General features: G+C 39.9%; 1 protein-coding gene across 1 annotated transcript; it reads right to left on the bottom strand.

Moving 5' to 3' along the window:
• Positions 1–3,859: 3,859 nt before the first annotated feature.
• Positions 3,860–15,102, bottom strand: LOC138629448 (NLR family CARD domain-containing protein 3-like). The gene is made up of 10 exons (XM_069713142.1): positions 14,977–15,102; positions 10,926–10,996; positions 9,959–10,081; positions 9,418–9,496; positions 9,090–9,318; positions 6,270–8,043; positions 5,991–6,164; positions 5,693–5,866; positions 5,261–5,307; positions 3,860–4,983 (listed from the first exon to the last, which is right to left on the bottom strand). Exons 2-10 carry the CDS (start codon positions 10,970–10,972, stop codon positions 4,406–4,408), a joined length of 3,225 nt encoding a protein of 1,074 aa, XP_069569243.1. The 5' UTR covers positions 10,973–10,996; positions 14,977–15,102; the 3' UTR covers positions 3,860–4,405.
• Positions 15,103–15,816: the final 714 nt, after the last annotated feature.

A 15,816-nucleotide genomic window follows, 5' to 3' on the forward strand; every position in this document is an offset into this window, starting at 1 on the left:
TCCAATAAATTTATATAGTTATTTGTTTATTATTTTATTATACATTTTGCAGTTTTTAACTTATTTTTTATTATAGTATGTGTTAATTAAAGGACCCCTATCACTGCGGTTTTGCATTTAAACTTTTTTCTGATTATCCATGAGTCTAAAGTGTGGCTGTTGGTTTAAAATTGAATGGAAAGATATTGTTCATACCTGAGTTTAAGAGAAACAGGTTATCTAGATGTCTGCCCAGTGCTACCTCCTCGCCCAGCAGATATTCATCTGTACAGCTCATCACACAACCCAGCAGGCATGTTTGGTTGTGTTGTTTCTACTTTTTAGTTCACAACTTTACTGCTCTTTAAAAAAAAAAAATAAAACTGCTTTGCGGCCTTGAATCCAATTCTGGTGGATAAATATTGAGTTGTCTATATGGATGAGCACCAAACCTCAGAGCTGTCGCAGTTCTGGTCTGTTGCCCTCTGAGGTGTTTCTTCTTGTGTCCTTCCTCAACTCGCTGACAAATCATGTAAGTAAGTAAAGTTCTTTTGTTTGCCTCATTCACATCTTTCTGTTGTGTATTTATGTTATTTTTCCTGTTAAACTGCGACAAGTACATTTTGAGTGACCAGCCAACTGGAATGTGTTGACCATTATTTAAAGTATACTTACACTTAAGTGTCTAGTTTTACTAGTTACTTGTAACTAGTAATGTATATTACATATTGCCCCATTTGAAAAGTATATATTTTTAAAATGTTTTAAAACAAAGCAATAAAGCTGAATAGTTTTATGAAAAATACAGATTTACAGTAGGTAATAGGCTGCTAAACAGATTACTGTCAAACATTTACTAAAAGTCATTCAATATAACGTGACGTTTTGATCTTTAAGCACGACCAACAAAAGAATCATATGCATATGTAAATCACAACCAACAACTGAAAAGAGTTCCCATCACCTCGAACCACGTCTACGTTCAGGTCGACTCCACGCTGTGTGCTGACAGAACTCTTTTCTTAGACTTATTAAGACACTGGTTCCTTAATAAGTCTTTACATATCTCTTCGTTTGATGAGGTCATGGCCACCCACCCTGGTGCGGTGTGCCCAATGATTTGATTGACAAACAAGAGGCGGTGCGATTCAAACCAGAGAACCAATCAAAACACGAGACTCAGAATGAATGGAAGGCTGCAATGTGCAAAGATGCAAAGCAGCAGAATGTGTTATATTCTACATGTAGCCGAAGATACACTCTTCTCAGTAACTGTAACTGATTTTTTTTAAATGTATTATTTAATCAGGCTACATTTGACTAGATATTCCCCAACACTGATGATGAATACACAAAACTTCAGTTGCACTTCAAACTGGCTGCTCAGAACCTCCTGCAAACGGAAGGTGGGAAATTTGCAAATGCAATTTATATCTGACTTATCAGGGTATTTTTAGTTCACGTGAACATTTGGCAGTTGAGTGAACTTTGATGTTAGCAATAATGTTGACAATATCAAAATGTACACTTGAGGTAAATGCCATAGTAATAGGAGGGTGGTAGATCTGTAATATCTTGAAATACTTAAATGGTATTAACTCTTATTTAGACGGATTCTGTGATTGCATGAATGTGATAGTCTCGGCCTACAGTAAATTGGTCGAATACTTTTCTGTACACAAGAGTAGTGAGAGAGTGAGAGCTCCCCTAATTTCGTGGCTCTTTGGTTGTTTGAAGCTGGATGATGAAAGCAGACTCACTCTGACGTGTTGGAGTGACGTCGCTCCCTCTTGTGTTCCGGTTTTTGTCACTGCTGCGCGCTGATTAACAAAAGATGACATTTCTTCGCAGCGTTTTTTGTTGTTGTTTTTTTACATTTTGGGAAATTATTATTAAAAATGTTTCGCCTCATCAATATATCACCTTTTACAGATACTTACAGAAGTTACAGTAAACTATAATGTGACAAACATTCCATATATCACGTGGTCTTCACTCAAATTCACTCCGTGGTCGCTGGAATTACCTCTTAGATGGAAGAACACACTAAAAAAACTGAAGAAACAATGGAGATGCTTTCCCACAAGTGCACTGCGTGATACAGTCAACATTGTGCTCTGTGGCATTTCATGAAAAGAGAGCAGGCCCAGTTGATTGTGATTTTGTATCAAGATGGGAAACAGAAAATGGCCTTTCTATTCACTTTCAAATAGGATTTATTTTTGGGTGGAAGTTCAGTCACAAAGACTTCTCAGCTGACTGGTGTTATACAGGAACGGTGATGACTGGAGACATCCAGTCAACTTCCTGCTTCTAAATTCAGACAAAACAGAAGTTATTGTTCTGGGTCCTAAACACCTCAGAAACTCTTTCTGTAATCACTTAGTTACTCTAGATGACGTTGTCTTGGCCTCCAGCAAAACTGTGAGGAACCTTGGAGTCATCTTTGATGAGGATTTGTCCTTTAGACACCATATAAGGCAAATCTCCAGAACTGCCTTCTTTCATATACGGAATATTAATAAAATCAGGAAAATCCTTCCTCAGCGTGACGCAGAAAAACTCATTCATGCGTTTGTTACTTCTAGACTAGATTATTGTAATTCCTTGTTGTTAGGATGTCCAAATTACTCATTAAAAACCTGCAGCTGATCCAAAATGCTGCAGCAAGAGTACTGATGGGATTTAACAAGAGAGATCATATTTCTTCAGTTTTAGCTTCTCTTCACTGGCTTCCTGTGAAATCAAGAATATAATTTAAAATTCTCTTGCTGACTTTAATGTGTTAAGTGCCATGAAATAACCTGTGTTGTGATTTGGCGCTATATAAATAAAGCTGAATTGAATTGAATTGAATTGAATTGAATTGAATTGAATTGAATTGAATTGAATTGAATTGAATTGAATTGAATTGAATTGAATTGAATTGAATTGAATTGAATCTGCATTTAGATCAAAGACATCAGTAAATGGGGTTGGAAATTGCACATTAGTGCGATTTTTGAAGAAAAACAGAGGAGCAACTCCTCCACAGGTGACTGAAAATATCAATGCATGACGTAATCAAACAGTGTAAAGAGAGATATTATAGAAGGTTTCAGTGCATAAGCTCTTCATTACAAAGAAGAATGGAAACAGCCGTCGGAAAGCATTATATTTTTCGGTTTGTACATCTGTCTCTTTCGTTCTCATGAATGTTATATCCCAAGAATGCCTTGAGGGAATTTCTTCAAACTTGCCAAAAACACCTTCACTTGGCTTCAAGGATGAACTGATTATATTTTGGTAGTCAAAGTTTAAAGTTCAAGGTCACTGTATATCTCATCTGGTTGTTTAAATCTTGTAAACATTATATTTCATGATCGCCTTGAGGAAATCTCTTCAAATGTGCCACAAACATTCACATGACTGAGGGATAAATTGATTTGATTTTGGGGTTCAATGGTCAAGGTCAGCGTCTTTTCACATGTTGGCAATGTAAAAACAAAAGACAACAATGCATCTCTGGGCCCGAACTCATTTAAGATGGACTCAGGCGAAGTGGAAAACTGTCCTGTTGTCTGACGAATCAAAATTTTAGTTTCTTTTTAGAAATCATGGATGCTGCATCCTCCAGGTTAAAGAGGGGAGGGACCACCCAACTTGTTATTAGCGCTCACCTTCATCAGCTAGCTGAGCCTACACAGTGAGGATGTGGTGTCATCAACACCTGATTTTTGTTATTGATTGACTTGTAGCACAATGGTTGACTTGTGTTTCCTGGCAAACTGTAATTTTCATGTCAGGTTTGTGTTGATAATATTTGTCCTCTGTTGCAGGCGACATGGGAGACTGCAGAGGAAATTAAAAGGTGGCCATTTAAAAGTGTAAAACAGTTACTTTTAATAATTATACTGATGTGACAGGGTTAAATGCTGCAGGCTTGTTTGTGTGTAGTTAGAGTGCAATAATTTTCAGATCAGCATATCGTTGCATTTTATTAACATATGGACAGTTGAGTTATAGAATAAATACATTGCACTTTAGGGCCACCAGGTGGCGCCAAAACTTCCAAACGTTTGTTGGAAAAGTTGAAAAACTGTTGAAAAAGTTGAAGGAGTGACTATATTTGGTTACTATTACTTCTCTTTACACTCATTTATTTCAGTCATTCCACTCACACATACTTGTATCTCATTACACATCTGACTATATTTACACACACTTGTAACAGCAAGAGATGTTATTTTAGATAAAGTGACGAGAATATAAGTTAAATACACAAAATTTGACTGAACAACCAAAACTCGGAGCCAGACTGAGGGTAGACTTACGTTGCAGTGACTCAAGACTCACTTCTTAATGTAAAAAGTGGTTTTACAAGATGAGACTCAAAATCTCATTTGAGAGGAGGAGAAAGGGGGAGGGAGGGAGGGAGGGAGGACCTTTAAACCACGGGAGCATTTCTGGTAATGTTGCTGGTCTCCAGCGGGCACAGAAAGGCTGAGGAGTTCAACTTCACCCCATAACCAAAGCCAGCATACAGCGGCTCGGTGAATGTGGTGTTGAAGGTGTGGAGGTGGATCAGAGAGTCAGAGGAGACTTTGTAGAAGGACAGAGTGCCAGCAGGACAGTCGACATACACTGCCACTCTGTTGGAGACAGAGGAGGAGGAGGCGAGAGGGATGAGGGTCCCACTGTTGTCGTGCCAGGCATTATATCCCCCATCGGTGCAGGTCAGAGACCAGGACTGATCGTTGCCCCCAAACTTTGAGCCATCGCTGTCTCCATTCCTCCTAATCCCTCTGTAACTGAGAGCGATGTAAACCTTCCCAACCCACTCCACCTCCCAGTAACAGCGACCGGTCAGACCGTCTTCACACAGCACCTGAGGCCAGTAATCAAACCTCTCTGGGTGATCGGGGTACACGTGATCCTTTCTCAGATCGGTCACCTTTTTGTTGCTTTCAGACAGTTTGAGGAACTTGTGAACTGTGTTTGGGTCCAGCGTGAGGTCACAGAAATCTAATGGAGAGGACGACAAGCATCACAAACAGTTCGGATTATTATAAACTAATACTTCCTGTTTTGTTTCTGGTATTTTTTGCAATGAGCATCTTCTTAAATCCATTATATTTGCTTGTAGGGTTTTAATCAAGTAAATTCGTACCAATTATTAAATGGTAAACTATATTACAGACTTGTTGGGTTATTGATGACTTGGATGGAAAATAAAATTCTGACCCAAATACATTAAAAACTATTTGCTTTATATTTTTTTACAAACCAAAAACACACTTACACTTCCTCAGACTCGGCTTCAACCACTCAACTCCAACAGGTTCAGTCCTGAAAAAGACACCGAGGGTGACAGAAGTCAGAAGGTGTTTATTTGTTATGATCAATAATGTGTTTCCACAGTTTCCGCGTTACTCAGATCTTGGCTGATTACATAATTGTCTTTCGACATCTTCCCTGCTATACTTGATTCACTTCACTTTTCTGTACTCAGACAGCAGAAATAGAGCAGATTTCCTGGCACTGCCATGTTGCGTCTTTGTTGTTGTCGTGTGAACGCTCTCAGCTAGGAATTCAGAGGTTACCAGATCAGAATCACTTCCCCACTTCCCCCCACACTGCCAAGCTGTCTGAACGCACCATTATACCACGTTCAGTGAGCATGTAGATAAGGATTGAAATGGTCAATGTTTTGAACAGCATGATGACTGCTGACCTGAGAGTTTTCAGTCTGCAGTGTGGATCCTCCAGTCTAGCAGAAAGCAGCTTCACTCCTGAGTCTCCTGGATGATTGTAGCTCAGGTCCAGCTCTCTCAGATGGGAGGGGTTGGAGCTCAGAGCTGAGGCCAGAGAAGCACAGCCTTCCTCTGAGATCAGACACCCTGACAGCCTGCAGACATACGAAACACAAACCTCTGTGGAAGTAACATGTGTGGCAAATTTGAAGAAATTCCCTCAAGACAACCCATAAACACATTGCCGTCTGCAATGACTGCTGTCATCAGAGATCTTACCTGACAGTCTCCAGTTTACACTGTGGACTCTTTAGTCCATCACACAGCAGCTTCACTCCCACATCCTGAAGGTTGTTGTTGCTCAGGTCCAGCTCCTTCAGACAGGACGACTGGGAGCTGAGAACTGAGGACAGAGCTTCACAGCTTCTCTCTGAGAGGTTGCATCCATTCAGCCTGAGGAGGCAGAAACAGGCAGAAAAAGGAACAACAGTTTTTCAGGTTCAGTCAGTATCAGCACACTTAAAGCTTCGGGACTGAACAAAATCTTAACAAACTCACAGAACTTTGTTGGAGGCTTTGACCACGGGCAACAGCCTCAGAAAAGCCTCCTCTGAAGCCGAGTACTTCTTCAGGTCGAACACGTCCAGATCTTTTTCTGATGACAGTAAGATGAAGACCAGAGCGGACCACTGAGCCGGAGACAGTTTCTCTGTGGAGAGACGTCCTGATCTCAGAGACTGTTGGATCTCCTCCACTAGAGAGCGATCGTTCAGTTCATTCAGACAGTGGAACAGATTGATGCTTCTCTCTGCAGACAGATTCTCACTGATCTTCTCCTTGATGTAGTGGACTGTTATCTGATTGGTCCCCGAGCTACTTCCTGTCTGTGTCAGCAGGCCTCGTAGGAGAGTCTGGTTGGTCTGCAGTGACAGACCGAGGAGGAAGCGGAGGAACAGGTCCAGGTGTCCGTTTGGACTCTGTAAGGCCTCGTCCACAGCACTCTGGTAGAAATGTGTCTCTTCTCTGGATGTTGTTTGTTTCTCTTCCAGCAAGTTGACGGCAGAGTTGATGAAGGTCAGATGGACGTGAAGAGCAGCCAGAAATTCCTGAACACTCAGGTGGACGAAGCAGAACACCTTGTCCAGGTACAGCCCGCTCTCCTCCTTAAAGATCTGAGTGAACACTCCTGAGTACACCGAGGCTGCTGTGATATCGATGCCACACTCTGTCAGATCAGATTCATAGAAGATCAGGTTTCCTTTCTGCAGCTGCTCGAACGCCAGTTTTCCCAGAGACTCCATCATCTTCCTGCTCTTCGGACTCCAGTGTGGATCTGTCTCAGCTCCTCCGTCGTACTTGACCTGCTTCAGTTTGGACTGAACCACCAGGAAGTGGATGTACATCTCCGTCAAGGTCTTGGGCAGCTCTCCTCCCGCTGTGCTTTTCAACACATCCTCCAGGACCGTCGCGGTGATCCAGCAGAAGACCGGGATGTGACACATGATGTGGAGGCTTCGGGATGTCTTGATGTGGGAGATGATCCTGCTGGCCTGTTCCTCATCTCTGAATCTCCTCCTGAAGTACTCCTCCTTCTGTTGGTCACTGAACCCTCTGACCTCTGTCACCATGTCGACACACTCGGGAGGGATGTGATTGGCTGCTGCACGTCGTGTAGTAATCCAGAGGCGAGCGGAGGGAAGCAGTTTCCCCCTGATGAGGTTGGTCAGCAGCACATCCACTGAGGTGGACTCTGTAACATCAGTCAGGATCTCATTGTTGTGGAAGTCCAGAGGAAGTCGACACTCGTCCAGACCGTCAAAGATGAACACAACTTTTAACTCGTTAGAGATGCAGATTCCTGCTTGTCTGGTTTCAGTAAAGAAGCGATGAACAAGTTCTACTAAGCTGAACTTTCTCTCCTTCAGCAAATTCAGCTCCCTGAAAGTGAATGGAAACATGAACTGAATGTCCTGGTTGGCTTTGTCTTCAGCCCAGTCCAGAGTGAACTTCTGTGTTAGGACTGTCTTCCCGATGCCAGCCACACCCTTCGTCAGCACTGTTCTGATTGGTTCATCTCGTCCAGGTGAACCTTTAAAGATGTCTTCTTGTCTGATTATTGTTTCTGGTCGGTCTGCTTTCCGCGATGCGGTTTCAATCTGTCTGACCTCGTGTTCTTCGTTGACCTCTGCAGTCCCTCCCTCTGTGATGTACAGCTCGGTGTAGATCTCATTCAGCAGCGTCGGCTTCCCTGATTTAGCGATGCCCTCAAACACACACTGGAACTTCTTCTTCAGGTTGGACTTGAGGTTAAGCTGGCACATGGAAGGAGACTCTGAAAGAACAAAGAACACTGTTGAGGATACTCAGTGAGAAACTTAAACACAGCCCATCGAGTACAATATAACCAGTTTTCTTCTTAACACCAGAAAAAACAAATGAACAAATGAAAAAACAAGGAAATGAGCCCATTTTATTTGATTCCCAGCCGATGACATGGAAATGGTTGAATTGTTGGATTCCTTTGTATACTGTTGTAAAGTTCTGTTGTTAAGGACTGAACTGTGTTAAATAAATAACCTGTCGTGTTGTAAATGTGCACAATATAAATAAAACTGGAATTGAATTGAAAAAGTCAAAACTTGCTCAAAGGATTTCATGAACACGGTTTAACTTTAGTGAACTCTGATCGGTTCACTCTGTGGGCTGTAAACAGGAACACAGGGTGCTCCTCAAAAGTTGGGCAGGAAATCCTTCTCAGTACTTCCAGCTTCACATCTTAGACTGTACCAAAGCAAACCATCAGAAGTCTACCAGAACAAAAGAAAACCCAAAACCTCATCAACAACTCTGCAGAGGGCAGCCAGAACATCCCTAATCCCACGTTTGATATTTAACAGGCTGACTTGTTCAGTAAACTACTTTCACGATCATTTTTAAGATGTTATTGAATCAATGACCTGCATCACTGTATTATAACGCACACTGTATTATAGGTATTATAAATCAAACTCTTCAAATATTCCTGCTCAAACTACATCAACCTGTTTTTCAATTTTCACATAACCATTCGAGTGCAGAATATATATATATATAAAAAAAAACTCTTCTAAAGAAAAAGGTTTGTCCTCTTGACTGATGTACAAAAGTTGATGCATACTGGAGGGTAAATGGAACCAGACTTGGTGAATAATGTTCACTGAAGATTAACGAACAGAAATCCACTGTCTCCGTCATGTTTTCTGGATAAACATTGTGTCATCTTTAGCCTGAAACCAGCCAGTGTAAACCGTAAACGAGTTCGTAAATGTGCACAGAGGACGGTATTTAAAAGTCCTGCCATTTATCCTGCAGATGAAATATGTAGAGAAACGTTCTTACTGCTCTGCAGACAGTCAGCCAGCTCCTCCTGCTTCCTTCTCTTCAGGAAGTGCAATATGATCTTCAGGAATGCCTCTTTGCTGCTCTTCTTCTGCTCCTCATCCTCACCATCCAACACCTTCTCATCCTCCCGCTGACTCTCTAAGCATTCTGGGTAATCTGGACTCAGAAGCTTCCGAATATTCTTCAGCTCGTTCTTTACAAACGTGATAACGTCGTCCTCCACCACCTGGAACGCAAGACGACATAAATCACAATGCACTGATATAAAAACTACACCATGACTGAACACGGAAGGTGTGAAAGCAGCTGTTGTCCATATACAGACCATAAAGATGGAGTCCAGGTCTGTCTGACACTGCTGGGTGGACTGACTGCAGGGAACCTCGGAGCTGTGCTGATCCACTCTGTGGAGGAACCATGAAGAATCAGCTCACACTGTGTGTGTCCACACAGACTAACACAAGGTAGAGCTCTATTCAATTATATTTAATAACTGCACTGCTAATGAATATATACTTTGACTTTTAGAAATATACATATTCAATCCTCTTTTTACAAGTTACAGTTCTTTAAGCAATTTTTTTTGTTTTTTTATCAATGTACACCCTAATTCTTTTGTTAAAAAAACCCAACTTTGGCCCCATTTTTCTTTTTTATTTCTGTAAATGTTGTCATTTTGAAATAAATATACAATTCAAGTTTTATTATTATTTAATAATTATTAATTTATAAAGAAATAATTTTAGTGGTTTTGTTCTTGTGCACCTGAAGCCTTCACTGTAAATGTACACTTTTGTTTCACATATTTCATCGTGTCTGCAGGTTTGAAACTGAAATGTTCTGCATAAATAGTTTTATCAGCTCACCTCAGCTGGACATCAGGACAGACTTCTTTAAACATGATGGGTTCATGCTTCGAGCGGTCGCTCTTCAAGGACAAACAGCTGAGTCCAGAGTCGTGTTCAAGAGTGTCCAGTGTCTTACAGATCCTGAAGAGACGAGAGGACAACGAGAGAGATGACGGCTTTCACTGCCTGCCTGAAGTGTTTCACAGTAAAATACATAAAGGACATGAATCTAAAACTTTATGCAGTTATTAGTTTTACATGTGTGTGTTTGTTTAGTAAAATACAGAAGTGACTCAGTACATTTAGCTCAATGTATGTTTAGTGTGAGTTGTGAATACTCTACTTGGGTATTTCCATTTTCAGTATTTTATACTTTGACTGTTTCAAAGGAAATACTTTTCACCATATTTTATTATTATTATTATCATTATTGATCTCATAGCTTTTACTTTAAGTCTTTACATTTTAAGAAAATAATAATTTTTATGGCATGATGCACAAAAACATCTTCTTGAAACTGACATAAAAAAAACCTCAGAATAAAACATTATTATTGATTATTTATCTTTATCAATTTGCTGCTTTTTATGTTTTAGATGTCAGAAAACTAAAACTGTTCCCATCTGATGTCACTTTGAGCTCTGGTTAACTGTGACGGACACAGTTAATAAATTATCAGCAGATAAAACCACAATGAAATAATCAGACCTAAGAGCTTCATATCAAATTGTTAAAGGCAGTTTTCTAAACATTAATACACATATGGACATTTTTCTCCACTTTAGAACAAGTCAAGTACATTTTCCTGACAATTCTTCAGATAATTTTTTGGTTTTGTATTTTCGAGTATTTTTACAAAAGTAAATAATTTGATTACTTCCTCCAATGCTGCATAAACAACAACAACACTTCTGACTGTGAAAGATTCAGGTTGCTGTTACTAACATGTTGCTTGTCAGTATGAAGAGAAAAAATATTGACTTACGACGTCTTTAAAGGAAGTTGTCTCCGAGGTGAAACCGGAGGACTCATGGTGGCTCTTTATCGACCCGACTCCTGTCGGTGAACAAAGTCATGAAAAACCCTGAAAACACTCAGTTACTGTAACAAACATGTATGCTGCAAAGTTGAATCTCCGCTACACTACACTACACCACAGACTGCACACAGGTCGTCACTGGGGATTTCGGCCGCTCTGGTGGTGAAAAGATAAGCTGCATGATTAGATTAGATGCTCTCTCAGAAGGTTTCTGATGACACTATTTTACAGCCACTGTATTTTCCCATCTGATTTCCTGTAAACTTTCCACACAATTTTTTTTTTTTTTTGTAAATTACAGGATGGTTTTCTCTGCCACGTGGTGGTGTGTGTGAATGCTGTATTATTGTTGATGAAAAATGGTCGGCTGTTTTGAGATTTTCACCAGACACTAACAGTGTTACTACTGCTGCCTGTCAGCAACACAAACACACCGCAGTAAACAGTGATGGATATTAATCATTAATCTGAGGATCAGCAAATAAATCCATAATGATTATTCTCATAGTAATTCATTTAAGAAAAGTGTCTGGCTGTGTTCCAAATGACATACAAATAGTGTGAGGACTCTCGTGTATAGCAGGAATTTCCACACTGACATTCTGCACTAAATAACCGTAGCATGTGAATGCATCACCCACCAACACGTCTGACGATTTGAATTATTTTACCCGGAGATAAACGAGTTTTTGTGCCCTCTGATGAACGCACTCAATAAACACACTGATATCTTCTGTCCAGCAGCAGTACGGCTGTACTTAGTTAAAAATAAAGTTTTGCGTTGTGTTCAGGAACAACAGCAGCAGCTTCCTCAGAAGCATCAATTTGAAAATTATTCACGTCGGTGGACCCTCTTCCTTTTCTGTTGTGTAGCCAAAATGGCGACCGTTGAGTGTGGAAAGGGTCCTGCGTTTCAATTTTGGGCCTGTTTGAGTGCACTATGTGGTATGTTTCCATACTAATCAGTCTGAGAGCACTTCTGCTCTCAAAACAGTGAGTGTTAATGCACCATTACACACCACACAGGCCCTCCGGTTTCTTTTTAAGTTATTGTCTTAAACCTCATCAGGAGATTTGTTGGAGGAGGACTCTGCAGGTACATTCAATTTTCTAAAATATAATTTGTCTGTTCATCAATTTGAAACTCAAAGATTCTTTTATTACCATCAAATATGACACACAAAAAAAGCTGAAATGTTTTAACATGTTTGCTCAACAATGACAGTTAATTATGGAACAGAAGATTAATCCTCTAATCTTGGTAACTCTGGGGGAAAAAAAAAGAATCATTTTCATTGGTTAATCCATCCAATCCTTTCTGCTGTGCAGGTCACACTGATTTAATCAAAGATATCATGAGGAGTTGTTGTTATGCACAGCTGTAGATATGATTTGATAACAAATTATTGTGGATTATTTCATTCCTGCTGGTTTTGCTTCATACTTTCATCAAATAAAGACACAACAGAAACATCCAGGCAAACTGTAAAACTAAAGAAAGCTTAAATATCCCACTTTTCCTCAATGCCCCTTGAATTATTTGGTTAATATAGGCCTATATGTATCTATGTGGATTTCTGTATAATAAACATGGCTCTATCAACAGACACATGGGCATCTGAACCTTTCAGATTAAGAGGAAGCAGTTTAATCATTGCTGACGTTCAGTGCTGTTTTCAGACTCAAAAAAGTCACGTGCAGCATTGTCATGGAAAAAACACATCTTCTCTCTGTGCACTCTCACCGTGTTGTTTCATCACCCAAAGAAAGAAAGATAAATAAACGAGTAAAAATCTGTCTTAAAATCCTGACTCCAACATGTATATATAACCTTGCAGCACATCAAGATGAGCTGATTGCTACAAATGCTCATCTGTACATATATAAATAAATGTAAATATACATACATATGTATATACACACATATATACATGTTTTCTTTGACAAACCCCACATTATAAAAAAAAATACATAGTTACAGTATATTTCTCTGACCTTTGACATTTTACCAAACAAATTCCTTAATAGGCGAGTTCACTGTTGTCAAGGCATCTGCTTACTTATGTTGTCTTATATTACTGGTTCAACTTTTTACTGATATCGCTCCACTCCTCTGGACCAGCCTTTGTCCCTCAGCTTAGCCTGCTCACTGCATCACTCAATTGCCATATCCTCAGCTACACTTGTTCAAAATTCATAGAAATGTACAGTATCTGTTGACCTTAGAGGGGATTTGGAAGTGTGGTTTCTACCCTCTAGTGCAGTAAAATATCACCAAATTGGGACCAGTCATAGAAGAAGACCTCAGCTAGCAGACACCATGACAAGGAGGAACTAACCTATTGAGGAATTTGCTTTGTGACAGATCAAAGTTGATGGAAAAGTATTGTATCTGTTGAGCTCGGAGTAGACTTTGAAGGGTGATTTCTCTGCGTTGGTGCAGTAAAATGTCACCAAAATAGGACCAGTCATAGAAGAACACATTAGCAAGCGGATACCATGACGAGGAGGTACTAAAGTATTGAGGAATTTGCTTTATGCAAGGTCAAAGTTCAGAGAAAAGGACTGTGGAAATCTTGGTCTCGAGGGGAGTTTGAAGTGTGATTTTTCCAAGGTGGTCCAGTAAGATATCAGTAAAAAGTTGAACCAGTAATATAAGACAACAGAAGTAAGCAGATGCATTGACAACAGGGAACTCACCTATTAAGAAATTTGTTTGGTAAAATGTCAAAGGTCAGAGAAATATACTGTAACTATTTACTTTTTTATAATGTGGGATTTGCCAAACAAATCATGTATATATGTGTGTGTATACATGTATACGCATATTTATTTATATACATAGAGAGGAGCAGTTGCAGCAATCGGCTCATCTTGATGTGCCGCAGGACTGAAAAGTTTTTTAAAAAATTCACCCCCCTCTCCTGCTCTCAGACGGAGTCTGTCCATCTATCTATCTATCTATCTATCTATCTATCTATCTATCTATCTATCTATCTATCTATCTATCTATCTATCTATCTATCTATCTATCTATCTATCTATCTATGTATGTATGTATGTATGTATGTATGTATCTTCCAGGACCTTCATTTGCGTCACTCATAAGCATTGCTCCATTTTACACTACCATGAGTTTATATATATACAGTATATCTTTATACAGTATTTCGGCCCGTCTTTACCGTAACTACAATACTGTTGGTGCAACGAAAATCTACAGACGGCTGGCTTTACCAGTGTGGAGCACTCGGCAAAAAAACTGCGTCACACTCGAGTTGGAAACCCCCGTCTGTGTTTTCAAAACAAAATCACTGACGTGAAAGTAACAAAACTACACAATGAGGCTACATACTTGCGCATTATGAAATAAATAGATTTGAATCCCGGCGCTTTCTGTATAAACCTTCCCGCGTGTCACTGTGGATCACTGAACTGGTATCAAAAAGTAAAAGGCTGTCAGTCACTGTTCGTCACGCCCACCCTCCTGTCCACTCGTATTGACCTTAAGCCCCGTTAGTATGATTTCATGAACATAGCCACAGTTACAAACATAACTTCTGTACTTATCCTTCAGCGAAGGGTTGAGTGATAAGTCTCTTTATATGTTTTATATGCTGCCGCAAATCATTGTGGGACAGCATGATCTCCTTTCTTTTTGTAAAGGACGGTCTGGTGTATCTTCCCTTTAGGAGGTTATAAAGAAAGCATTGAAGTACATTGCCATTTCTTATCATTGCCGCCCCGACCGGCTCATTAACTTCAGTCTTCTGAACCACTGTGACCCTCAGTAAAAACCTTAAATGGACTATTTGCCCCGCTGTTTGTTTTAGATCTCTTTTCGTGCTCAGACTACAAACTGCGTACCCAAACTCAGACTGAGGAAGCGGCAGCCTGTCCATGAACACGCAAACATGTCCTGTGGTGACACCGCCAGCCGCTGTTTGTGCTCCACATAAACGAAAAAGTAAAAGAAACTTCAAAGAGAAAACTTTACCTTCCACAGTCGTCGTGTCAAAATGTGATCGTCTGTCAGCCAACTGACTGTTGTTCGCGGGAGCGCGCTTATCCTGTTAAAGCAGTGCAGCATGAGTCTTCATGTCTGTCGCTGCTTTCTTTGGGATCTTACTCTGAAGGGTTAAGGGGGATTTTTTTTTTTTTTTTTTTTCAGGATGACTTTTGCGTGTCCTCGCAATACTTTCCTTCTTCCGTTCGCTTTAGCCATATGTTTGTTTCTATTCAGCTGCCCTGGGCCTCATGAACTAAAGTAGTGTGTTGGTCCATGTCAGTTTATATTATTTTTATGGTAACATTGGGTCATTAAAAGTATTTCAGCAGGTAAAAAAAACTGTAATAATCTGTCCAACATAATCTAACTGTATTTTTGCTATAAATCGACTAAAAACGACAGAATGAGTTATTATCTAGGGCACAGAGCAGATCAAATCAGGCAGTCCTCATGAGAATTGTGTTAAAGCGAACAAGTCAACATGATGTCAGTTTTATGAACGATAACAGGATGATGAAATCACTGAAATTCCCTGAGCACTGCTCTCCACTGTCAGTACACCTGTACTCATACTACAATACAGTGAACCCTCGTTTATCGCGGGGGTTACGTTCCAAATAGAGACCGTGATAGGTGAAATCCGTGAAGTAGTAACCTTTATTTTTTTTACAATTATTATACAATGAAATACTCCATAATACATTGAAACCAAAGAACAAAACCTTTTTACAGGCCCAAGCATTTGTTTAACAAATAAAAGTACTGTATAAATGTTTTTTTTTACAAATAACTACTGTACTGAAATAATAATTTGAATCATCAATACGA

The sequence above is a fragment of the Brachyistius frenatus genome, unplaced genomic scaffold (genome assembly GCF_029030835.1).
Source record: "Brachyistius frenatus isolate BFR_SWC_R1_liver_20210118 unplaced genomic scaffold, ASM2903083v1 Contig_116, whole genome shotgun sequence".
NCBI classification, from domain to species: domain Eukaryota; kingdom Metazoa; phylum Chordata; class Actinopteri; family Embiotocidae; genus Brachyistius; species Brachyistius frenatus.

Excerpts from the sequence above, each read along its gene's own strand:
- LOC138629448 (XM_069713142.1), bottom strand. The coding sequence starts at position 10,972 with ATGAGTCCTCCGGTTTCACCTCGGAGACAACTTCCTTTAAAGACGTC. Across the intron at positions 10,082-10,925 it reads CAACTTCCTTTAAAGACGTC|GATCTGTAAGACACTGGACA; the intron begins GTAAGTCAATAT and ends TCGTCTCTTCAG. Across the intron at positions 8,044-9,089 it reads GGCTGACTGTCTGCAGAGCA|AGTCTCCTTCCATGTGCCAG; the intron begins GTAAGAACGTTT and ends TTGTTCTTTCAG.